Raw genomic sequence first — 26,168 nt, forward strand, 5'->3', positions numbered from 1 at the left:
GCATTATGACCAGCACTTAATTATATTATTATAAGTTATAATACTTCATAAACCTTGTTATAAGTTGTTAACTTGTTATGCATAAGTATTACCATTCATAACAAGTGTTATAATATCTTAATTATGAGAGCATTATAATGCATTATAAATGTGGTTATAACGGAGTATAGACCCAAACTTAATTAATATAAAGATTTAGTTGTTTCAGATTTGGTCAACCTACGGTCGGTCCGTACCTCGTACTTGGCCTGTACCACTCCTATGTTGTCAGGGGTGGTTTTGAAGGTGTGCAGGACGTTCTCCTTGTCATCAATCCAGGATTCAAACTCGTGGCAGCTGTTATAGAAGCGATGCAAACGCACCATCTCCTCCAGAGTCCTCCTCTTGGTCTGAAGACACAATACGGTTCACTTAGGAGGAGCCAAACAACTTAACACAACCCTTTACACACACCCAGAGGCTGTTCAACACTAAGATGTTAACCTTCTGCCCACCATTATTAAAGTAGCTATAAGAAATAATATGTCAAAATTGTAATGACCTTTTTTTCTTTCTTTCTTTTTGTATTCAGCCAGCCAGCAATGAGTAAAACCCCCCAAAAATGTAGTCTCTGTGACACATCTAGGGGCTACAATCTGCGTTCAAAGATGTTTCTAGAAGGTTTGTCATTGGTTGAAAAAAGAAACCCGGTCAAAATGACTAACCAACCAGGAAGTAGACAGGCAAATCGAACAATGACAAAGCTTATAGGAAAGTCTTTGAATGCAGATTGCGGCCCCTAGATGTGTCACACAGAGACAAAAAAGGTAATTACGTTGTCATTTACTGCCCTAAACAAACATTAAAGTCCATAGACTTGGCTGGTAAATGTTGTTTTAGTTAAAAAGGCTCTAAACATACATTAAAAGTCCATAGACTTGGCCGCCCCATGAAAGCCATGCATTGGAGGGGCGCTCCAATGCATGTAACCTGACTCCGCCAGATGGCGCAGCAGAGAGTACACTGGGTTCCCCCCTCCTGCTCCCATCTGGGAACTCTCAGGCAGACTTGATGCTCCGGCCACAAAACGGCGTACTCTCTGCTGCCCCATCTGGCGAGTCAGGTTACAATGCATGGCCCCCCCTCAAAAATTATAATCTGCACATTGAAACTATGTAGGATGCCAGGTAAACATATGAACCTAGCCTTCAAAGGCTCACTCCCACTACACCTACACTCCTCTCACCTTAACTAGGTTATACATGGAGTTGTAGTCCTGATCCAGAGTGGCCTGTGTAGTTTCTATGGTGTCTCTCTGGTAGTGTGGGTCTGGCAGCCATGTGGTCTGGATCTCTGCTGTCCCACGACGCATCGACCGCCTACGCCTCGGTCGACTCAGCTTCCTGGTTGGGCTCTCTGCCGCGCCGGTGTTGGCGACCGGGGAGACAGGGTAGGGAGCGGCCTATTCAGAGTGTATGGTTTTAGTTTGGGCATTACGGCATTATTTGATATAAAATATTTGAATATTTAATTATATTATACTATATTTAATAAAGCCATGCAAGAGTACGAGACTAGCAGGACACTGCCAAAGACACCAAGAGCTGCCAGCCTGCAAATTAGTGCTGTTGGAACAAACACACGGGCACCGGTCACGAGGAAGTCCCACATTAACATAATGGATGTACTCAAGAAAGAAGCAGGAGCGTGGCCAGATGTATGGAGAACCAGGATGACTAGAAGCGACGATGTAGATAAAAAGCCTAGCCTTTTTTTGCTGTAGACCTAATCAAATATTTTTTGACACAGAATCAAATTGATTGAAAATCTGTTTTTCAAGTACAAAATACATGGAGCTCAGTATGAGCTCCAGTAACAGATCCATTTGTTCTCAGTTTTACTGTGCATCAACAGGTGTCAATCCATTTGAAAAAATGAAATCCACAACTATTTTATCAATACATTCTCTCCATCAAGGCTTGTAAGACCCAAAAAACATGACAATTTCAATAATCAGAGTATTATTGCCTAAATTGTGTAAGATCAGCATATCGTCTGTCGGGTGGAAACATCATACGTCCAAAACTGTTGCATTCAAATCCAAAAATTGCAAAAGTAGCAGATCTACAAGCTCAAAACGCGTCACAATCTGCTACTTTCGATGCTTTTGTGTGGCGCTGCGGTATGAAGGACTTTGTCTCCATCCTGCTCTGCTCCAGTTAATTTACAACAAAAAAAACACAAAAAGTTAAAATATGAAGATAGGAGGTTTCTGCCCGACAGCAACGATATCAGTGTGCATGCAAACACAGTAAAGTTGGTATTGAGTATAGAAGCTTGTCTACATAAGGAGCCGTACCGCAGCAGGTAGCAGGTTGAGGTACGTGCTGGGGATGGCTTGCTGGTGTCCTCTTCCATCTCTGGCCAGGACCTTGTCTCCGTCCGGCTCCGTGGAGATGACGGTCACGATCTCGTTGCGCTCCCAGGGAACTGAGGCTTTAAACAGACATGTAGTGGACTCAAGTATACCACTCAAGTACAGTATACCACAATGCATCTGGAATATTAGCGAAGTGCATCTACCCCAAAATGCATTGATTGCGCAGCCTCGCTGAGTCGCTCTTGAGCGCACATGCACGCCTATGCGCACGTGCACTGCATATGCATGCATGTGCTCCAGCTCAGCTGACGTAGCTGAGGCAGAAGTTGAACCGGCAATAGAAAACAACACATACAAATGTACTCTTTTCTTCCCTGCCTCGCCTGGCGTGTCTCAAAGCTACAGATCTCGAGACAAATGATTCTGTGCATTTATTTGCAATTGTTTTATTGATTTTATTTTATTTATAATAAAACAAGTGTATTCATTTGCAATAATATTACTAATCTCATTCTATCACAACAGCGCATGGCGGTAGGAGAGGAAGCAGTACGAAAATATTTATTGGCTATTAAAGGCCATCTTCTGAAATTTGCGAGAATAACCTATTTTATCACAAACGTAGGCCTAAATACCTGCATGTGAGACAAATGAACATATTTTTGAGCCCCTCCTATATTCAGCTATAGTGTAGATTTTTGTCCTAATGTTTGTAGATCGGCTATTTTTGCCTTATTCCCCCCAGGCCAGAATAGGCATAGCGGGCATGTGGTTAATGCTGTTCATAATGATGTAATGATGTTTTCATATTTGTCAAGGTGGTGCAATTATGTTTTCATATTACTGGATGATATGGATAATATGAATGTTTTATATTGCACGCGCAATATGTTTTCATGTTTAGTAGTGTAGGCAGCGCTACAGCTTGCTTGTATCTCATTGTATCACACAGTGCATGGCAGTATAGAGGAATCAGTTGCTGTACGAACATATTTATTTATTTATTGATAATCATTATAATATGTTATTGAATATGTTATGTTATGAGAATAACCAATGTTATCATAAACATAGGCCGGAATGCCTGCAAACGTATTTTCATTAACCTATTTATTCATTCATTCCTTTATTCATCCATGAATTTAAGAAAATCTATACATAATTGTATTGAATTGCGACAAATACATAAAAACCTCATAATTAGGCTTATGTATTTATCATAACTATAATAATTCGAAATCCACAATCATTTGGGAGTTTATTATTTATTGGATCCACATATAGGAAGTATAGTGTATAATCTTCACTAATATGAAGTCCACTACATTCGGACGCAGCCTTCAGCTCAAAAATATCTTCATGTTCCACGCAGTCTGGAGTTACTTGAAACCCTCAAAGAACGTTGAGAAAAACCCATCATCCTGCATGTCGGACAAAGGGTTTTCACCACCTGGAACAAGAGGACCAATGTGATCCTGTGATTGTTTCAGGCTCCCAGGGCCTCCTGAACGTACAGTGGTTTCCTCGTTCTCCTGGCCGTCTCTGACTGTTCGGTGTGTTCGCCTTTCCTCTACAGTCCCGTCAGGTTTCACCACCTTGGTGACCGTGACAGATTGGAAGAAGGAACGAATCCTCGGCTGATTTGGTGACTCCGAAGGGGGCGGGGTCACAATCTGATCCAAGACCTGATCCAGCCCTCCCGAGGACACAGCAGAATCCAGATCGGTGTCTTCCCTCCTCTCAGTCTCTGGATCCCTCCCTGGTCTCCCTCTCCAAATATCTGAATGTCTGAACCTCGGGGTCCAGTCGTGGAATGGAGACCTGGGCAAGTGTGGGGCCCCAGAGGGAGGGGTGCCATCACTTCCTGGCTCTCTTGATGGGGGCCCTTCTTGGAAGGGACGTTTCAACATAAAATCTCTCACAGCATTCCCACTGGATTCTCCATGATTGTCGCCAGGCCTGTCCTGTGGTGGGGGTGGCATGATACTGGGCCCACCAAAGTGTCCAGACCCAGCCTGTCCTTCCCAACGACCCAGCTGGGAAAAGATTTCGTCCATCTCCCTGAAAACCTGGTCGAACACAGGCGACTGGAGTCTGATGCCACTGGGTCCAAAGCTGAAGCCAAACCCACACCCATCATCAAAGGCATCTTGCTGATCTCCCTCATAGTCATTGTAGTAAGATCTACCCTTGTCATCTTCGTCGTCATGAGTCTTAGCATCAAGGGAAGGGTCCCTTCGGAAATCCCCATGATGGCGGCTGCCAGGAACCCAAAAGAATCCACGAAATAAGTCAAAGACACCCATTTAAATGTCAGCTATTGTATAATACTCAATTTATCCTCGGGGGTGTTGATGACCAGGAAAGAAGGAGTGTTTTAAAATGCCAACAAGGAAGGACCATATAAAATACTGTACAACCAGTAAAATGTTCGACGTCAGTCATCTATGACATACTTATGATGTACTGTATGACTCCAAATGTAGGCAAGGTTTCAGCCAGGTCAGATCCCCATTGTCTTCCATCCATTATAAAATGATATTAATTATTTATTGTGGGTTTGAGTAGCGGGCCCACAATAACGTTATCTATGTTTATCCTCACTATTTATTATTATTCCGCCCCCTGTGAAGTCATGTGGGTCAATACATAATCATTGAGTAGCGAGCTACTCGAACAGGAACAGTATTTTCTAGTAGTAATATAAAATGTAATAAATGATTAATTATTATGAATAATTAAAGGGATATAGCATGGATAGAAGGGAGGTAAAGCTGTACCTCTGCTGTATCTGAAGCGGACTTTAGCCTTGACCTCCTGGCTCTGAATGGAGGCACTCTTGGCTCTGGGTGATTTCACTGCTCCTGGTCCCTCCTCCTCACCAGAGGAGTCACTGTATTGGGCCATCTTACTCTGCTGAGCCTCAGCCTACACCAGAAGAGGGAGACAGAAAAGGCACTTCATTCATACCAGGATTATGAACAAAATAATGATTAAATAATGTTATATCTGGTTATGTAATGTCCATCTAGCTGTCTGGCTCTGTATGTCTGTGGAGGTGGGTGGCTCTTAACAACCCTAGCACCCCAAATTCTGGAGGGGAACATTGACGCATCATGGGCTTGTAGATCAGCTATTTCTGGTGCGATTGAGGCCCTATTTTCGCCGGTGCATTCCCCCTTATCCCTAAACTTCTTTGCCCTTTTTTACAATTATGAAAAGCATTTTCGAATAGTTCAAATAGCCAATTTACAAGCTCACAACATGTCGATGTAGATCGACATGTGTTGAGCTCAGCTCAGCTCAGCTCAGCTCAGCTCAGCTCAGCTCAGCTCAGCTCAGCTCAGCTCAGCTCAGCTCAATAAGGGGCACACTTTGGGACACTGGCAAAAATAGGGCCCTTGGTGTAGAAGGAAATAAGAGCAGATCAAGTACAGAGCCAAGTGGAGCAGGATGGTCTATGAAGGCACAGCAAGAAAAGGACCTCCAGATGAGCCCATGTTATTCTCCATAGAGAAATTACTTCCATGAACCAGGGGATGAGTGAGTGACGTCAGGACTTCGGCGCTCTATAGCAGTTCTACAAGCTACAAGCTTGTAGATCGAGAATTTTCAAATGGCCAAAATGTATATAGGGCTGAAGTGTATGAAAATGTATGTGATGTAATAATGATTCAAATCCAATTGTATTGTATTGTATTGTATTGTATTGTATTGTATTGTATTGTATTGTATTGTATTGTATTGTATTGTATTGTATTGTATTGTATTGTATTGTATTGTATTGTAATCTAACTAGACCAGGTACACCAGGTGAATGTCAGTAACTACTGATTAGAGGCCAGTGCACTTACAGTAAGGTGAGCTTGTTGTGCAGCGCTCTTAGCCTGCTCTGCCAGTCGTTTTATCTCACTGCCGTAGGCTGCCATCTCCTTCTCTAAGCGCAGGTGGCGCTGGAGCAGAGCTTCTGTGCTCGACTCATCTTTCCCATGATCTTCGCTGGTCAGCAGGGGCTTCCTGTCCCCCAGCCAGGAGTTAGCTTCTGTCACATCAGCAAAATACTGAGGGCAGGAAAGATAACATAAGAATGAAGTGTCATGCTAACATGTTTGATGGTGTTACACTGTAGTTAATTTTCCGGAGTGACTTACAGTACGTAGGTATAATGTAAATACATACATCAAATGTATAGAGACAGTGTAGTGCCTCAGTAATCTATGATCGTAAACCAAAACCTCAGTCTAAACAGTATAATATAAAAAATAAATCCGTACATTGAAACTATACAACCTATCGGATGCCAGGTCACAAATTAACCTGGCATTTGTCATAAATAACAATGTCTAATTAGATTTTAACCTTTGTAAAGACAGCAAGATGTACACAGTATAATCTTCTGCTTTTGTTTTTGCGAATGTTAATTGTTAATGTTAATTAATACTAATATGTTTGATGGTATTTAGGCTGTCGTTAAATAAATACTAACCCAGATTGTAGTGATCATATTAGCTAATACTGACCTGTTTGATAGTGTTAGCAGCATGTAGTTTGTTGCGACGGGTCACAACCTCATCTCTCAGGTGGCTCCACTGTTTCTTCAGGGTTTTGACCCACTTCTGTACCGCCCGCTGACCCACCTGATCCTGTTTAGAACCCAGATCCTGACCTCGACCCACAACGCCCTGAAACACAGTTTCCTGGGACTGGATCTCGGCCTCCAGAACCTGGGAAGAGAACCAGGTCAGTTATAACATGTAAAATCATATAAATGGTGAGTTAGGACTGTAGATTTATCTTTTGTCTTTATTTTTCAAACATTACAACACAACTTTCAGACATTCTCTTTATGTCTCTGGTTCTTTGTGCAACGAACCGATATTTGCCTGGAAAAACGCTCATGAGTCATAATATGCAACTGTTGTTCTGATGCATTGTGGGGGGTCGGTTGGTGGGTGGGGGTGTAATGCTTGAACCCCACTTTGTATTTATTATACAAATAAATAAATAAATATATATATAGCAAATCTACAAACTCACAGCAAGCTTGTACATCTGCTATCTTTGAACATTATTGAAAGATCTTGAAAGTGTTTGAAAAAAAGTGTGAGTACAGGCATTTGTAGAATCTTAATGGGTTAATGACGGGAGAGAATGACCCAGAAAGATTGTATTTGTGCTTGTGTGAGTCTGACCTTGTGTTTATGCAAGGCCAGTGTGATCTGGCTCAGGTCTCTCCCCAGGCCCGCCGTCTGCAACCTCAGCCACCTCTCATACACCCAGGCCTCAAGCTCCTCGCACTCCTGGAGGAACTCAAACAGCCTCAACTGACCCTCCAACTGTCTCCTCCTGGAGGGAGGGAGGGAGGGAGGGAGGGAGAAGAGAGAAAAAGAGAGGGGGTGACATATAAAAGGGAAGATATGGAGGAAGAGAAGATGATGGGACACAGATGAAAAGAAGAGCAAGAGGGATGAGATAAGATCAAGATGAGATGAGATGATCAGGCAGTGAGTGATGATAGATTGATGGTGAATAATACAGGTATATTGTGGCTGGTCTTATACCTGTTGTTGCTGAGGGCAACCAGAGCTTGGTATTGAGCATTCAGGGCTTTCACTCTGGTCTGAACCTGCTGGCCCTCCCTGGCCTTCCCCTGGAACGAACACTTAAGCTTAGTTTGGCTGAGTCAGATTTACTCGTTTCTATGATAAAAATGTAGACTTTTGAAAAACTACTGATGTGTGAGTGTCCTGTACCTTGCTGGTGGTGTTGCTGAGGGCTGTGATGGTCTCCCCATGTGCAGAGATCTGAGCTTCCAGCAGGTCTTGTCTCTGGAGCAGAGACTCTACCTCTGCTAGCTGTTTGCCCTGCTCAGTAGAGCTAGCCTGGACCTGGAAACAGATGATAGGAGTGGAAAATTGACCACCTTTGGCTTCGCTGTTGTAGGAATAAAATCAATCAAGGCCAACATAACAAACGGTACACAGGCATGCACACACACACATTATTGAAGCTGGAGGCACAGTTCAGTGGGAGTAGAATTTCAGGGTTGCAAATCCAAGTTAGAGTTTTAGGAAGCCATGTAGGGAGGCCAAATGTCGTGGTCTTATTCTGTATGCCAGACATGTCATAAAGTTGGAATGTCCTATTTCCTTCAAATGAATAATGCAGTGGAAAAGCCATTTAAAATAGAAAGTCAGGCAAGATTGCTCAACCATGATATCTCCTGAGATTTAGTTGCTGAAGTGACATTTGCGAAGTAGATATTTTTCAGTAATAGAGAGCCGGCATGCAAAGTTGTACAAACAGTTAGCTGGTGAGTGGGGAATGGTTGGATACACCACGGGATGCACCCCTGGGACCATGCATGAAAATACCAACTACTATAGAAGGTTCAACATTCTGAATTGTCTTGGATGCCTGAGTTGACTCGCTCACAGTTACAGTATGTGTCTCATACCCTACTTAGTCATAACATAATTATGTTATGAGAGCTTCATCCAAGTCTGAGGGTGTGCATACTTTACTTTGAGCTACCTGCAGTTCTTTGAGCTCCTGTGAGACCAGCTCTATGTCTCTGAGGACACTGAACGTTTGGACTGCATTTGCCAGCATCCGCTTATGCTCGTCCAACTGCTTCAGCAGGTCCTTCCATCGATGTCTGATATTGAGCTCTCTGGAAAACACGCACACGCACGTATTCACAGTTCACACATACACAAACTGGTATCACTATATTTGTGAGGAACATCCTTTGATTTCATTCCCAAATGTATAACCTTGACCATCACCACCAACCTTTTTAAATGATGCTTCCCCAGAGGGCCATAAAGTAGTGGTGCCCTGTGGTGCTATATTTATCTACAGAAAATGATGTATCAGACTCTAAACTTCTGCATAACTTTACTTTATAGCCCTTTATATACTGAAAATAAATAGTTAGCAAGAAGAACATGTTCATATACTGCAAGAGGTACAGTGAATTTGATAAAGGTTGATATTCAATACATTTTGTTACAGGAAACTGTACTAATCAGTTTCTGTGCTGATCAGACCAAAATGTTGATAAAGCATCCAAGAGGGCAGGGGAGATATTGGGCTTATGCTGCATTCACATGAAATCAGGCAAGTGGTAGGCGGCAAATGGCAAAACCTGCTGGACGGCGTGGAGCGGTAAAAAGATTAAATATTTTAACACTGATGCCGTCTGCCGTTACCGTCACCGGTTCTGGCTGCCGGGCTGCCGTGCCATTTACCGCCCTGCTCCCGTCCACTAAAATGAAGTCTGGTTTGCCGTCTACCGCTTGCCTGATTCCATGTGAATGCAGCATTATGCATGTACTAAACTACCAATACCCGGCAATAGGGTTGAAATGACATTTCTCACCTCCAACCACAGCAGGTGTTCTAGTTATATTCTTTTAACATAATAACATTTTAATCATTAAAATAAGTTCTAAAAGTTGCAGCTTAAAGTTGTTGCATATTTGAGCACACCCGTTTTAAAGTTTAAAGTGCAGAAGATTTATTTTTTTATTTCGTTTTTGTGCTTGCATGTTCTGGCAGTGAATGTCTTGCCCAGTTGCCCCACCTCCTGATGACTTCCTCTTTGCTGTGGTAGTTTCCCGTCTCTATGGTGCGGGCCATCTCTGTGAGGGCGGTGAAGCGTTGCTCCCTGACCAGGGCGTCTGTCCCGAGGCCCTCCACGCGCCGAGAGGCAGCCTGGGCGTCCTCCAGACTGCTCAGTCCCCTCACTTCCTGTCTCCTGATCAGCCCCTCTGTGTCCTCCAGATAACTCTCCCTCAAAGCTGCCTGCAGGGGGACCAGAGGACAGACATTTCACCCTTTTTGCAAAAAGCAAAAAAAAATGTTTAGCAGTGAGCCCAGTGTCTCTGATGTTATGGACACTGGGCTCACTTCCTGGACTACAATTCCCATAATGCTTTGGTGCACTGCTCCTCCTTGTGGATAGGGGGAGGGCTGTCTTACTGAGACAACATGTAGTCTAGGAAGTAAGTGAGCCCAGTGTCCATGACATCAGAGACACTGGGCTCACTGCTAAAATCTAAAATATCTAAAACCACATATTACATTTTACTTGAATGTTTCTGCATGGCAGTATTGATACTTTTACTTAGATAAAACATTTGGGTCTGGGCCGTGGCTCAGCGGTCCAGGCACCTTGGCTGGTAATCCAGTCTGGCAGAGTGCCGTGGGTTCGACTCCCGATCCCGACGGCCTTTACTGCATGTCACCCCCCCATCTCTCTCCCCATTTCCTGTCAGCCTACTGTCTGTCCCTCTAAAATATATAAAATAAAGGTGAAAGCCACAACCATAAAACCATAAAAAAGAAAAGAGCGTCAGGTCGTCTCTTGACTGACCTTCCTAGCGAACTTCTGCGCCAGTTGTTCCAGATGCTCCAGCCTTAGTAACGCCTCCTGCAAGGCACGCTCTCTCTCATGTTCAGCTTTCTCCAACAACACCCAGCTCTTCTCTATGTCACTGAGAGTCTTACCTGCACGCACGCATCGCATGTAAGCACATGAAAAAACATCATCAACACACATCAACTGTAAAAGTTTCCTGTCTGTGCGAATTTACTGTGTGCGAGCGTGCGCTTGCATTATGTACCTTCTGGAGGCATATAGGCTCTCTGGTTGTTAGCTGCAAGCTGTGTCCTCAGACTGAATAGGTGGGCCTCCATCGCACCACGCTCCTAGAAAGAGCGAAAGAAAAGATGAATAAACTAGAAAAAGTGCCCTTCTGGGCACAGGTCTCCACCAGGAGGATAGGAGTGTGTGTGTGTGATGTTTGGCAAAATGTTTAGGAGCAATATAAACGTGTGTGTGTGTGTGTGTGTGTGTGTGTGTGTGTGTGTGTGTGTGTGTGTGTGTGTGTGTGACGTGTGTGTGTGTGTGTGTGTGTGTGTGTGTGTGTGTGTGTGTGTGTGTGTGTGTGTGTGTGTGTGTGTGTGTGTGTGTGATGTTTGGCAAAATGTTTAGGAGCAATATAAACGTGTGTGTGTGTGTGTGTGTGTGTGTGTGTGTGTGTGTGACGTGTGTGTGTGTGTGTGTGTGTGTGTGTGTGTGTGTGTGTGTGTGTGTGTGTGTGTGTGTGTGTGTGTGTGTGTGTGTGTGTGTGTGAGACACGGCTTGGCCTGTTGTAGCGCCACCATGAGGCTGATTTGAAAACTGTCAAGTGGCATTTCTTCCAAAGCCTAGTGGGAATATGCATGCACAGTTTCACCACAATCGGACGCTGCAGTAGTTGTGGCGATTTGTACAAAACGGGTACAAAGCAGGCTACTCCTGAAAAGTTTAGAAGCCAATTGTAGCCAATGAGGGTGGATTCTGAGAAATCAAACAAACACGTCTTGATCACATGACTATGGAGAGCATGTGTACCGATTTGCGTGAAATTTGAAAGGAGTAATATTAGAAAATGTGTTTTACATATGTCGGCGCTATAAAGAGCAGATGTGAAAAATTCCAGGCAAAGGTTTTTCCTTGGCCTCTAGGGAGTTGGCATACAAAGTTATCCCAGTTAGAGGTAAAAACACTTTTCAGCCAGTTATAGCGCCACCATGAGGCTGAGTTGAAAATGTTCATGTGGCATTTCTTCCTCTGCCTAGTGGGAATGTGTGTGTGTGTGTGTGTGTGTGTGTGTGTGTGTGTGTGTGTGTGTGTGTGTGTGTGTGTGTGTGTGTGTGTGTGTGTGTGTGTGTGTGAGACCTGGTATTTAGGAGGTTTCTCAACAGTCCTGTAGGTCTTAAAAGCAGAAACCAGAGTCTGCATGTGTTTCAGAGAGTTTGGGAATTTTCTGTCATTCAGCTCCATTATCTACAATGAATGAATGAATCAGAAAACCAATAGGTCAGTCAGACAACAAGTACATTTTTCATTCATTCAGTCAGTTGAATCAACATGTTTAAAAAAAGAGAACATTTTAACTTATAAGCTCTTTTATTATGATAAATATTGAACCTTTATTAACATAACATTTCTGACATCAGGTGGGTGAACTACAAAAGCACTATACGGTGTGGGCTAACTCTGTGGTTCCCTCAGGGGTACCCAAACCCACAAGGACCCCAAATAGCCATAGCCTCTGCATGACTGCAGCCCCCCTGTGAATTTTTCTTTTTTAAACGAAAGTAGTGAAAATAGTTGATCTACACGCTCAATATTATTAGTAGTAATACAATATTCCTTACCTTGGCTCTGATCCACTGGAGTAGGTCTGAAACCATTCTGTCATACTGGACTTTCATATCATCCAGCTGCCTCATCATATCCACAATCTGACAGAGAAAGAGAGAGGCAGAGAGAGAGAGGCAGAAAGAGAGAGAGAGAGAGAAAGAGAGAGAGAGAGTGGTGTCCAGATGTTCTGATGAGATCACAGCCAAAGAACAACTTCAACAGAAGAATGTTCTATTAAAATATACTATGTTGTGGTTTCAATATCAAAAGGTGATAGTACATGCACATTTGTTTCAATATCAACACAGCATTTGGATAAAAAATAATAAAAAACAGTAAGATACCTTATTCGGTACTACTGTAGTGTGTAGTGCTGATATGTGGTCTAATGGAAGGAGTCTACACAAGTAAAGATCCCTTACAAATGCACATATTTAAACACACACACTCACTCACTCACACACACACACACGAACACACGCACACACCACACACACACACACACAGAATAACCAGAGTGAGGTCAAACCTGATTTAAAGCGCGTGAGCCTCTTCCTCCTAATGGCAGGCCCGCCGCATGTACCCAGGGAAATGCCTTGTACCTGCCCATGCCTCCAAACACTGGCCTCCCCCACATATTGCTGGGAAATGTAGTCCTGTGCTTGCTATGGTGTATACTAGTCCACTCTACTAGCCACCCGAGTCAGGGTACCAACCATCATCAGATCATATTCTAAAAACAGAATCCAGCAATGATGGTTGGGATTCTACTCCAAAAACAGATGTTGGCTTACATTTCAAAGATCTACAGTGGCCTGTTGGAAATTACTGTTGGGTCTCACGCGCCACTGCAGCACGTGTTCCCCGGTGCTGTGTAGGTGCAGTACCTGCAGACACCCGGTCTCGCGTACGTTCTCCATTCCGTTTCCGGTTCTCTGGAGTTTTACCCCGAGTTGGCAGTTTAGAAATTATGCCAAAATGTCAATTCAACCAAACATATAGTACTGTAAATGAGAGAAACCACCTTTCTCCATCAACCCACCTTCCTTACTGTAAATTCCTGAGGGTAAATGTGACTACAAATTAGAGTCACTAATTTCACTTTAATTTAAGTGAGAGTGTACTAATGTTACATAATTATGTGCACTCTCTGAGTAAAGACATTATAAAGTGCTGTGTATGCTCTAGTCTACATCCACCTGCTACTGTAGGTACTTGTCCTAAACAGCACAAGGCACAGAGTTACAGTACAATGTATTGATAAATTAAATACTCCCCTTCCCTGACCTATAGGAACTACTAGATCACTCCTTCTATGGATTACTGTCTTCTTCTGTCATCAAGTAATGCGCACCGTGCACAGTCTCTATATGTTTAAAAAGGAGAGTGTAGCCTACTACTGTATATATGCTTGCTTCCGGCAACAAGTCTGTAGGATTGTAATGTAATGTGATTAGCTTAGCTTAGATCATTCTCTAGTTCCACCCCCTGCACAGACCTAGAGAGCGTGGACAGGAGGCTATCTGTTTGTTAATCTCCTGTGGATGGGGCTGTCTGTTCTGCGTGTTCTATCTCTATGCCCAGCATTAAGCTGCTGTAATACTATAGTAATGTGACGAAGTAACTTACAGGATTGAACCACTGATAGTGTAGTTGATATGAATTATATTGCACAAGTTAAATGTTATTTTAATGTGTATAGATTTTATTATGTTATGTGACTGACTGACACAAATGCACAAATGCACACTGGGCTGCCCATCCACATACACATTGGTGCATGTATGAAATGACACACACACACACACACACACACACACACACACACACACACACACACACACACACACACGCATGCGCACACGCAAAGTTTAACAGTCCCAGCTACTAGCCATTGACAGCTGGGCAAACTCATAGCCTACACTACAGTACATGCTGATGGGGCAACTGTAGTTCCCAAACTGCCCAGCAGAGGGTGGAATAGTCCTATATTAGAATATTGTCAATGAGAAACTCTTTACTCTTCCTGGCAGTACATATGACAGGCAAGACATTTACTGTAGTACTGAGTTTAGGGTTATGTTTAGGGTTTGGAAAAGTGTTACCCAGGATGTTACCCCGTCTGGTCTGTTCACCACGAACCTTAACTATCCTCTTCTGCCTGGTCTGCTCGTGCTTCATCTTGCTGAAGTAGTGATAGTAGAGCGACACGTAGGTCATGATGGACTTCTCATCAGGGTGGCGGACCAACATGTCCTCCACGTCCAACAGCTGCATGATGCCAAAATCTCTCTCTGCCACCGAGAAGGCGTGGCCCAGGTTATGCTTGGGGTCGTCGCCATGGAGACGACCGTAGTCAAAAAGGTCAGGCCTGAAGTGCAGAGCATTTGTTGTAGTGGTGTGAAAAATAATCCATTCAGCAAAGCATCGTGATTCAGCCATGCAGCAATGCAATGCAGACATGTGACATAATCGATAATCGAAGCCTAAATATAATTATATATATTATTAATGATGCGTGCGTGCTCCTCTACCTGTGTGTGTGTATGAGTGCATTGAAGGCCAGTCCATCTCTCCAGCTCCCGGAGAAGTTTTGGACGTCCACGTTGCTGTAATCAGCAGTCTTCCTCTGACACCAGATCAACAGGGCCTCCTTGGCTGATCGACGAGCTACGCTCCCACCGTCGGTCTGGAAGGAGAGGAGAGGAGAGGAGAGGAGAGGAGAGGAGAGGAGAGGAGAGGAGAGGAGAGGAGAGGAGAGGAGAGGAGAGGAGAGACAAATATTGAGACATATCCAAGTTTGGACCCTAACAATCTTGCTGATGTTTGGATTCCCTCTTCTTCCTAACATGTAGGTTCAACTTCCTAACTCATGCGGACGTGCATTTGGTTCAGGTTCAGGTCCTGATACCAAGGTTGTATGAGTTATTTTTTAGTCAAGGTTGATTATGCTATATATATATTTATTTATGTTGTGCCTTTATTGTAGATAGGACAGTTGTAGGCTGACAGAAATGGGGAGAGAGATGGGGAGTGACATGCAGCAAAGGCCATCGGTGTAGAGACTCGAGCCTGTGACACGCTGTCAGGCTACATTGTAGCCTGGTTGCCTGGAGCGCTACTACGGCAGCAGTCTAGGGCACTCAAGGTTGATATTATTTACATTCCAGTCTCCTCAATGTCGATAGTGTGAGTCTCTCTTTACCTAAGCTTCTAAGTGCCAGGTGGTTGGCTGTGTTTGGTGCAAGTTAAGTTTCTACCTCATCTAAATGGTGATAGTTAAGGTGATCAAGTTTATTTGTCAACTTTAGGTCTCTACCTTGTTTAAGGTCATTGGTTTAAATCCCTACCTCGTCAAGGTTGATGGCTCCAATCTGGAACCTGAGGATGATGATCCAGAGCAGACCCAGGATCAGAGTTCTGTCCCCATCCACCACGTTCTCCGGACCAATCAGATCTACCCGAATCTGACAGCAAGAACATGATTGGTCAGTTGCCCGTGCGTTGCTGCATTAATAGTGTTTATAGGCCACAAAACCCATAGATAGACACAGCAACAGTAGCCTACATAGCATGTCAAAATGAAACCCTGCAAGTCGACGATCAAATAAAAGCAGTGGTTCCCAAGCATTTAATCTCAAGAAATGTTATGTCTACCCGGGACCCAAGCTAGTGAAAATAGCAGATGCCTACTTAAAGTTTTCTTTGCTTATTTATGGAATTTCTTTGATTTGTTATTCATTTTTGAAGGTAAGGAGAGGGAAAAAGGGACAGTTTACTCGCGGCCCATAAAAATGGTTCTGCAACACACAAACTGTCCCGACCCACTGTTTGGGAACCCCAGGCCTAGAGACAGGAAGTTGGCATGTAGAGACGGGAAGCTGGTGTTTAAGTACAGGACGTTACCTTGGTTCTAAGGAAGTTAATGGCGATGCTGTTGTTGGCCAGACAGTGAGCGCGGAGGGTTCTTCTGCTGGGAGGAGGAAGTGGCGACCCGGAAATCAGCTCCAGAAGACGCACCAGAACAACACCCGTCTTCAGTTCAGTGTAAACATCTGTCAGGTTTAATGTCTCCTATAGACACACACACACACACACACACGTGCACGGTCGGACACACACACACACACACACACACACACGCACGTGTGCACACACACACACATGCGCGCACACACGCACAGACACACACACGAGGACAAGAGTGTTTTTGGTCAGTGCTGAGTTAGGGACAGGCACAGACACACACATGCACATGCACGCACGCACGCGTGCACACACACACACACACACACACACAAAGCACATGATTCACTCCCACAGTCAATACGTACACAAGGGAGTCATGAGGAAATATATTTGATAGAGAACAGATTATCTTCTCAGATACAAACATGTCAAATTGCAAATCAAATGTTGACGTTTTGGTCCGCTTGGGACCACACACCACACAGCACAATGTTCAAGAGGCTGAGACATCTTCCCTCTGATGAAATTCTTCTGTGATCATGCAACCCTTACATCTGTCATCACAGAGAGAGACAGACAGGGGGGCGATGGGTGGAGGTGTTAATTATTTATCAGTGCTCTGTCTGTTAAGACATGACATCACACATTGTCTTCTGGACTGTTCCCTCACACACTTTTTGACTTGAGAGGAAAAAGTGTTTGACATCCCAATAATACAGAAAAGGTCATTGATCCTGAAAAGCTTAATAGCCTAGCTAAGATTTAGACTCTCGTAGATGTATCTTATGGAAACTTACAGGATTACCGCCATAACGCCATTAAAACGTATTCCGTTACCTTACAAGATTACCTTCTCATAAAAGTATTTTTGCCAACAATTAAAAATTAAAACCCACCTGCTGCTAGGATGTTTGGTAAACAACATAAACACAAGAGTGCAGCCTACCAGAGTGTTGTGGTTCTGTGTTCTATCTCTCTCACCAATAAATCAAAAATATACTGAATAATTCCATGGCCTTTCATACAATACTAAAGGATAAACTCCCCATCTTCTCTCAATCTCTGTCATGTCGCACACGTGCGAGCAAGGAATGTAAACAAAACAAGACCATTCGTGTGTCACACTAAAGGTGGTGACCTATTGAATACGGTAGATTAGAATGATTACGCAATCACCACAGACCGCAAAGCATGGGTCACCGATTTTCGTGTCTCCACCTTCTAAGATAGACCCGCCTTACCATGTGTCTGATTGGCTCCCGGGCAGGCACAGTATTACTGAGGTTATAGGTTTAGGCTAGGGTTTAGGGCCTAGCAATCTGAGAATCCCATCGTCAAATATTCTCTAGATCGACTCACCAGAAACCTAACCCTAACCTCAGTAAAACTTTAGGTACAGTACTATGCACATTGCACATCATACACCTGCTATATATGCTCATGCACCTTTTATCTTATCTCAGGCACAATGTGAATATCCTACTATAAATGCGCCACGTCTCTGCATACGTGCGTGCATGCATACGTGTGTACGGTTGTAATGCACGTAACTCGAGAACCGTTTGACCCACTGACTTCACATTCGACACACACATTCCACACCCCCACAGGGAGTGCAGTGCCAGGTATCGAGTCGGTTGGACCCACAGTTCTCCAGAACCACCACAAAAGGCTCTGGTCAGGCTCTGCCAGTGGGCCTAATGAGGCCAACTCCTTTCACCTGGGCCAGGCTCTGCCAGTGGGCCTAATGAGGCCAACTCCTTTCACCTGTGCAATTTCCAGCCTCTGCCTCAGCCAATTGAGGCTCAATCAATCAGGCTCTGCCAGTGGGCTGAATTGATTGCCAAGTACACTTTTCAGTTTGCAGTCTTCACACACAGGCACATACACATGTGATCTCCATGTGGGACACCGGCTGACAGTTAAAATGGGTGCTATGACAACGTATATCATTAGGTTCCCAAGTTGCATCGTTCCCAAGTAGGCCGGTGGCCGACATGGGCAGGTCTAGTGTAGATAAATATTTCCATCCATCCATCTTCAACCAGCTTATCCGTAGTCGGGTCGCGGGGGCAACAGCTCCAACAGAGTGCTCCAGACAGTATTAAAAGGATAGAGACTGAACCGGAGTGATAGCCCCACCCCCCCGCAATTCATTTCAGTGGAAGTTGCTCAGTGGCGTTTTGAAGCACCCGGAAGAACCGTCTGCTTCCCCATGCAAACGAGCACTTTATGTTAAAGCCCAGATGCACAGGGTTTCCTCATCATAACTCCACGGGTCCACCTGCAGTCCCCACTCTTACCACTAGGCCGAGCGCCTCAACGTTGGAGAGCTTCACTGGGGGCTTGTGTCCTCCCAGTGGGACGTGCCTCGAGGGCCTCTCTAGGGAGACGCCCGAGATGCATCCTAACCAGATGCCCGAACCACCTAAGCTGGCTCCTTTCCACGCGAAGAAGCAGCGACTCTACTCCGAGTCTCTCTCGTGTGACTGAACTCATTTCGGCCGCTTGTATTCGCAACCTTATTCTTTCGGTCATGACCCACACTTCATGACCATAGGTGAGAGTAGGAACGAAGATTGCTCGGTAGTCGGTAGACAGAGAGCTTTACCTTCTGGCGCAGCTCTCTACAGCAACTGCAATACCACACCTGCTGCTCCGATTCTCTGGCTGATCTCCTTCTCCGTCCTCCCCTCACTCGTGAACAAAACCCCAAGATACTGACCCTTCACCTGATCATGGGGTAATGTCTCATTCCCTACATGGAATGCACAGTCCATCGTTTCCTGCTGAGAACCATGGCCTCAGATTTGGAGATGCTTTGTATTGAGGTATTTGTATTTTTATAACCTTTCGTGTTTGATCTGTTTAGTTTGATCTCCTTGCCCCCCCTCTTCCTCTTCCTGCTTTCTTACTTCTATGACATAACGATACGATATGATGGGAACACAAAAACGAATTTCATCCACAATTTACTTCTGTTAACCTGTTATATGACAATAAAGCTGATTCTGATTCTGCCCCGCCCTGCGAGGTTCAAGGTACAGTAGGTTACTCTGACCAATAATAAACCAACAGGCCAGCTGACTGTCATGTGCCTGTCTCTATCTCTCTCTCTCTCTCACACACACACACACACACACACACACACACACACACACACACACACACACACACACACACACACACACACACACACACACACACACACACACACACACACACACACACACGACACGCATGCGGGCACACACACCAGGCCATATAATGTATTTTTTGCAATATTTCTTTCTTCTTTTTAATGACATATTTATTTTCACTATGGGGAAACTTAGTTGAATGACTAGAATGACTTAAGAGTCATAGACACACCCTCAACACTCAAACACATGCACACACACCAACTCACACACGCACGCGCACACATGCACGCACGCACGTGCACGCACACACACACACGTGCGCATGCATGTCTTTTCCTCTCTCCTTCCTCTCCTCCTTCCCTCTCTTATTTTCCCTCTCCTCTGCTCCTATGGGAGTACTATTATGTGAAGCTAAGCAGGCCTCCTCCTTAAGAGTCACATAATGTATGGCTGGGAGTGGACACACACGCGCACGCACACACACACACACACATAGAACACACGCAAAATACACAGAACATAAGTGCACATAAGTGCATGTGTATACATTCCATTTGAGGGCGTATACTAGTGAGGTCCATATGGTGTTAATGTCATCGACACAAAGTGACGTTAACCACTTCGACCCTATATACTCCATTGGCCATGGGTCCCCCAGCGCTCTGTACTTCTGCACTTAGACCCTATATACTCCATTGACCATGGGTCCCCCAGCGCTCTGTACTTAGACCCTATATACTCCATTGACCATGGGTCCCCCAGCGCTCTGTACTTAGACCCTATATACTCCATTGACCATGGGTCCCCCAGCGCTCTGTACTTAGACCCTATATACTCCATTGACCATGGGTCCCCCAGCGCTCTGTACTTAGACCCTATATACTCCATTGACCATGGGTCCCCCAGCGCTCTGTACTTAGACCCTATATACTCCATTGACCATGGGTCCCCCAGCGCTCTGTACTTAGACCCTATATACTCCATTGACCATGGGTCCCCCAGCGCTCTGTACTTCTTGGCCCTCCCTTTTCCTCCACACACCAAATCTTCACTGAAAATAGCTAGACTCTAGAAGCTCACAATGCGACTATACAGTAGCTTGTAGATCGGCTATTTTTGCAGAATGTTCGCCTGTTATATATGACATGCAGACTAGGGATGCCATGGGTCAAGTGGTTAAAAATACAGCAGGTACTCAATCAGCATCTCTAAACATCTCTAGATGTCTAGAAATGGCCACAGTTTGAGTGTGATATACAGATTTGTACACACACACATGGGCACGCACGCACGCACGCACGCACGCACACAAACAATGTGTGCATGTGTGTGTATGCATATTACTATATTATTCATATTTATATATTGGCAACTATACACTTAAAACATTCTGTAATTTCTGTCATTCTGGCTATGTGGTCAGAAATAGTAATATTGTCTCTGAGGTGGAAACCTCATAATGTCCAAAACTGTTACTTTGCTGGATTCAAATTCAAAAGTAGCAAAAGCAGTAGATCTACAAGCTCAAAACGAGTTTCTTCACATCACGTTTCGAGCTTGTGGATCTGCTATACGCCTATACTTCTGATACTTTTATGTGGCGGTGTAGTATGATCAAGTAAGGCGTTCGTTCACGGGAAAAAACTACAAATAGTTAGAATGTGGAGGTAAGAGGTTTCTTGAGATAATACTGCGTGTGAAAACAAACTTCTGTTAAAGTCATCTGCTGGCTCCAGTCTGTTACATAACACTGAGAAATGTACATTAATAGACAGAGGTCCCTGGTCCTGCTGAGGATATCCTGATGATACAGAGGTCTGGGTCAGAACACATTGTTCCTCACAGAGCTATAGAAATGCCACAGTATAGTATGTGTTCCACTCCCTTCTGGGGAATCGCATCTACCCCAGTTGGACTTGGATCAGTTTCGCCAAGAGCCATATATCCTGTTCTCTCCTACACCTCTCAGCTTCCCATGCTGCCTGTCAGTGGTTCTACGAACTTTTTCAAGTCATTTAAATACCCCCAAATTGATATCTATTTGGACCACCATCTGAAAAGGTTTTGTGCCAGGAACCCCCAGAAGAGAACATGTATGTTTAAAAATTAAAAATAAAGCAGATGTACAAGCTTGTAGATCTGTTATTTTTTAATAGCCAACGTATAAATGGATATAGTGGTTAAAATTATTGTGATTTTACTTTTGTTGCGGACCCCCCTGGAACCCCCCCACCCCCAAGGACCCCTAGGGATCCCTGGACCACACTTTGAGAATCAATGTCCTATACACTGTGTCCCTCACAGCTTTCCTGTCTGTCTCTCCTACACTATCTCCCTCTTGGTTTTCCTGTTATTCTCAGTAAAGCAAGAAATACAAAACAATGCTTGTAGAATGTGCTGTATACTGTACAGTATACTGCATATTGTTTCAATTCTAACTTTCCATACTGTGGAATAGGAGGAAGAGGAAGCTGTTAAAATCCCATATGGGGTGTCCTTTCCAGGCTACAGTCCTGTGAACACCAGTCTCCAATGGACCCATAGTCTACTCTATGTGAATACCAGTCTCCAATGGACCCAGAGTCTACTCTATGTGAACACCAGTCTCCATTCTCCAATGGATCCAGAGTCTACTCTATGTGAACACCAGTCTCCAATGGACCCAGAGTCTACTCTATGTGAACACCAGTCTCCAATGGACCCAGAGTCTACTCTATGTGAACACCAGTCTCCAATGGACCCAGAGTCTACTCTATGTGAACACCAGTCTCCAATGGACCCAGAGTCTACTCTATGTGAACACCAGTCTCCAATGGATCCAGAGTTTACTCTATGTGAACACCAGTCTCCAATGGATCCAGAGTCTACTCTATGTGAACACCAGTCTCCAATGGATCCAGAGTCTACTCTATGTGAACACCAGTCTCCAATGGATCCAGAGTCTACTCTATGTGAACACCAGTCTCCAATGGATCCAGAGTTTACTCTATGTGAACACCAGTCTCCAATGGATCCAGAGTCTACTCTATGTGAACACCAGTCTCCAATGGATCCAGAGTCTACTCTATGTGAACACCAGTCTCCAATGGATCCAGAGTCTACTCTATGTGAACACCAGTCTCCAATGGATCCAGAGTTTACTCTATGTGAACACCAGTCTCCATTCTCCAATGGATCCAGAGTCTACTCTATCCAGCAGTCTGCCGTCACCGAGGCGGATGCGTGCAGCCGTGCACGCTTCTCGCCCTCAGGGCGTCTTACTGGTATATGTAGTATTTATTTGTATAGGTCTTAAAAGTCCTTAAATTGTCACTTCACTGTCATCTGGGGACGCCCCAAAAATCATGTGGGGACCCGACCCACAGGTTGAGAACCACTGTGTTAGGAGGACAGTAGTCTCACGTCAAGAGGGCAGTGTTTTCCCTTTGTTTTGCAGATGGGTTCCCAGATTGTGAGGACAGAGACAGTACGGGACATACAGTAATAATACTGACCTTCTTTTAGATCAGAATTGGCAACAACTTTTCAACATTTTCAAAGGTTTTTAAAAAAACCTTCTATTTGGGGTCGGGCAGAACAGAGACAGGACAGGAGGGACAGGTATGGCGGCCGGCGGGACAGGACAGCAAACGGAGAGAACAGGACAGGAGAGGGCCACTTAGGGCCCTTTTTACACTCAGAATTAAATTTACCCTGAGAATATTTACTGTTTTATAATTTACCACTGTCAATTATTCTCTTCTATTGTTGTTAGTGTGCTGGATGTGATGAGCTCTGACTAATGGGCTTATCTCCCATGGCAACAGGAAATGAAACCAAGGTAATTCTATAAACGCTCTGTCTGGTTCCTGTGGTGCTGATGAGGACACACACACACACACACACACACACACACACACACACACACACACACACACACACACACACACACACACACACACACACACACACACACACACACAGTCACACACACAGCTGATGTAATGGCAGCAGGTGGTCCTGGAGACGAGGCTGACTTCACTTCCACATCATCCACTGCATCCTTTGCTCACCAGTGTCGCCACACCCTCTCTTTCTCTCTCTCTCTCTCTCTCTCTCTCTCTCTCTCTATCCATAAACAACATCATATGCATCGCACACACACACACACACACACACACACACACACACACACACACACACACACACACACACACACACACACACACACACATTCCTTTCGCAGCTGAGAATCTGCTGCATCATACGGAGTGCTCCCAGGGATTGTGGGAATGGAAAACACAGCTGATTTGAACCAGCAGGCCTCAGCGCTCGGCCAAAAACTGACACACAACAATTTGTATTCGGTACACTTTGTTTCACACACAAAAACATTTCAAATTTGCTTCGGAGCCCCTGAAGTTTCATGGGAAGTAAACAAATACAGGTTTACATCCTCTTCACAGAGGGATGCCTGACCTTGCAAATGTTTTGTGATCCCTCGCAGTACTTTTTATGAGATCTTGTCATCAGTCAGGAACACTCTGAGTGGAGGCTAGGGTGGTGGTGGAGGCAATAAGCTTTGCCAGCAGCAGCGCGTGGCAGCATTTTAAAAGCAGGGATCCGGGGAGCCGCATTTAAACGGATCGCCTTGTTCAGGGAATGAGCTGTGATTGGTGTGTAGAAAAGCGTGGCTGATTGAAAACAAGAAAATGACTCAGTTATAACTGCCAGGTGCAACAAGCTCTTGTAGCGCCCGTTTTCGTTCGTTTATGACGTTCTTTTGTTGGTTCACTCATTCATAACATTAGCTGCTGTTGCCACTCGAGTATGGGTTTTTATGCCGTTCAGACTCCCATTGGCTTAGGAGGCAGCCAATCATGACTAGATCGTGTTTAGAGTCGTCTTTACGGTCGTCAGTAGAGGCGTGTGCAAATGTAGGCCAGGTTGCTTTGCACCTGGCAAAAAAAAAGTCAGCAGACTGACAGCTGATTACAGCCGAGTGGTATATGACTCCCATGCCCTGCATGAAAACGATGGTTCATTTTTAGCATTCTGTTGCAAAGACAAGCTAAGGAGTGCTTAATGGAGCACAAATCTCCACCAGGAGGCACGCACCACAAATAATACATTCGCCTGGCAGAGGAAATGAACACTGGGCCTCTATAGCAACAGGATACAGTACAGTAAGTCCAGACCACACACATAAAAGTCAGCATGTGGCTGTATTTTGATCACAACATTAAACAGACACCTGCTGATAGCCTCCATGGAACATATCTTTACCTGTACACACAGTTAGTTGTATACCTGTACAGATAGCAACAGAGATCACATGTTTCCATAACATGACGACAGGGCAGGCAGTCCAACCAGGGACTGTCTGTACTCTGGGTTGGTTAAAATATAAGTCATGCCTGGGCCGTGGCTCAGCGGTCCAGGCACCTTGGCTGGTAATCCAGTCTTGCAGTGTGCCGCGGGTTCGACTCCCGATCCCGACGGCCTTTACTGTATGTCACCCCCCCATCTCTCTCCCCATTTCCTGTCAGCCTATAGGCCTACTGTCTGTCCCTCCATAAAAAATATGAAATAAAGGCGTGAGCCACAAAAAAAAACCTTTAAAATATCAAGTCATATATTTGTACTACTACTACTAGCACCAACTCAGGTGGTACAGTAAGTCACATGCACACTTCAACTGATTGGAGCAGGCTATTTAAAGCTCCCTGCTTGTTCTCTATGTTTCTGCTGTAATCTTTGCTCTATGAAGTTGTTGTTTTTTCCCACGGCCGCCACTCCAGCAACCACCTGTGGGCTCTGTTTCTATTTGATTCATTGGTCCCTGAGACAGAACCTTGACGCCAAAATATGCTCATGATAGTTATAATCATATTTATGCTCATTAAAGATATACTATAGAGTTGTCTGACTGAACTCATACGAATATTATTTCTCATTAATTTTTCTTCCCGCTTTCTTCTATCTCCACTCCACTGCTCCTCACCCCATTCTTGGAGAAGACACTATTGATCCATTTGGTGAAGGTTTTCTTCTGTATTGCCATTCGCTGCTCCTGCAGCTCCCGCACTCGCCCCGCCCCATCCTCATCTCCCTCCATCCCGATTGGCTGGCTGGGCTGCTCAGCTGGAAAAAGAGAAGGATACAGAGAAAAAGAGAGGCAAAGAGAGAGAGAGGGGGGTGGGGGGGGGGGGGGGGATGGAGAGACAGTGAGGGGGAGACAAAGGAGAACGGAAGGGTATCAGAGGGGGAGTTCGCTGCTACTGAGCTTAAAATAACCCCCACAGCATTAAAAAGTAGGGTAAGTGATTTCTTTGGTTAAACATTAAATATGTGTTAAATAGCTCTAATATCCCAGGCGGTGGCGTAACCGTCTGGGCACCCGACTGGTAATCCAGTCGCAGTGTGCCGCGGGTTCGACTCCCGAGCCCGACACGGCCTTTACTGCATGTCTTCCCCCATCTCTCTCCCGTTTCCTGTCAGCCTACTGTCTGTCCCTTCA

The 26,168-nt window shown here is 44.7% G+C and overlaps 1 protein-coding gene across 1 annotated transcript in view; it reads right to left on the reverse strand.

Annotated features, from left to right (window-relative positions):
• Positions 1-25,766, reverse strand: part of sptbn5 (spectrin, beta, non-erythrocytic 5) — a gene marked incomplete at its 5' end in the record, with an annotated part of 78,719 nt that extends 52,953 nt beyond the window's left edge. Inside the window, 22 exons of the mRNA XM_079528623.1 lie at positions 237-389; positions 1,226-1,441; positions 2,339-2,469; positions 3,810-4,180; positions 4,282-4,618; positions 5,140-5,287; positions 6,214-6,420; positions 6,880-7,083; positions 7,552-7,705; positions 7,921-8,009; positions 8,113-8,247; positions 8,894-9,032; positions 9,948-10,168; positions 10,740-10,873; positions 10,990-11,074; positions 12,090-12,197; positions 12,572-12,658; positions 14,700-14,928; positions 15,092-15,246; positions 15,908-16,024; positions 16,464-16,631; positions 25,653-25,766. Of these exons, the coding sequence (XP_079384749.1) occupies positions 237-389; positions 1,226-1,441; positions 2,339-2,469; positions 3,810-4,180; positions 4,282-4,618; positions 5,140-5,287; positions 6,214-6,420; positions 6,880-7,083; positions 7,552-7,705; positions 7,921-8,009; positions 8,113-8,247; positions 8,894-9,032; positions 9,948-10,168; positions 10,740-10,873; positions 10,990-11,074; positions 12,090-12,197; positions 12,572-12,658; positions 14,700-14,928; positions 15,092-15,246; positions 15,908-16,024; positions 16,464-16,631; positions 25,653-25,766 (3,702 nt within the window). The remainder of the gene's footprint in view (positions 1-236; positions 390-1,225; positions 1,442-2,338; positions 2,470-3,809; positions 4,181-4,281; positions 4,619-5,139; positions 5,288-6,213; positions 6,421-6,879; positions 7,084-7,551; positions 7,706-7,920; positions 8,010-8,112; positions 8,248-8,893; positions 9,033-9,947; positions 10,169-10,739; positions 10,874-10,989; positions 11,075-12,089; positions 12,198-12,571; positions 12,659-14,699; positions 14,929-15,091; positions 15,247-15,907; positions 16,025-16,463; positions 16,632-25,652) is intronic.
• Between the last annotated feature and the right edge of the window lie 402 nt (positions 25,767-26,168).

This window comes from Electrona antarctica (genome assembly GCF_951216825.1).
Source record: "Electrona antarctica genome assembly, chromosome: 18".
In the NCBI taxonomy this organism is placed as follows: domain Eukaryota; kingdom Metazoa; phylum Chordata; class Actinopteri; order Myctophiformes; family Myctophidae; genus Electrona; species Electrona antarctica.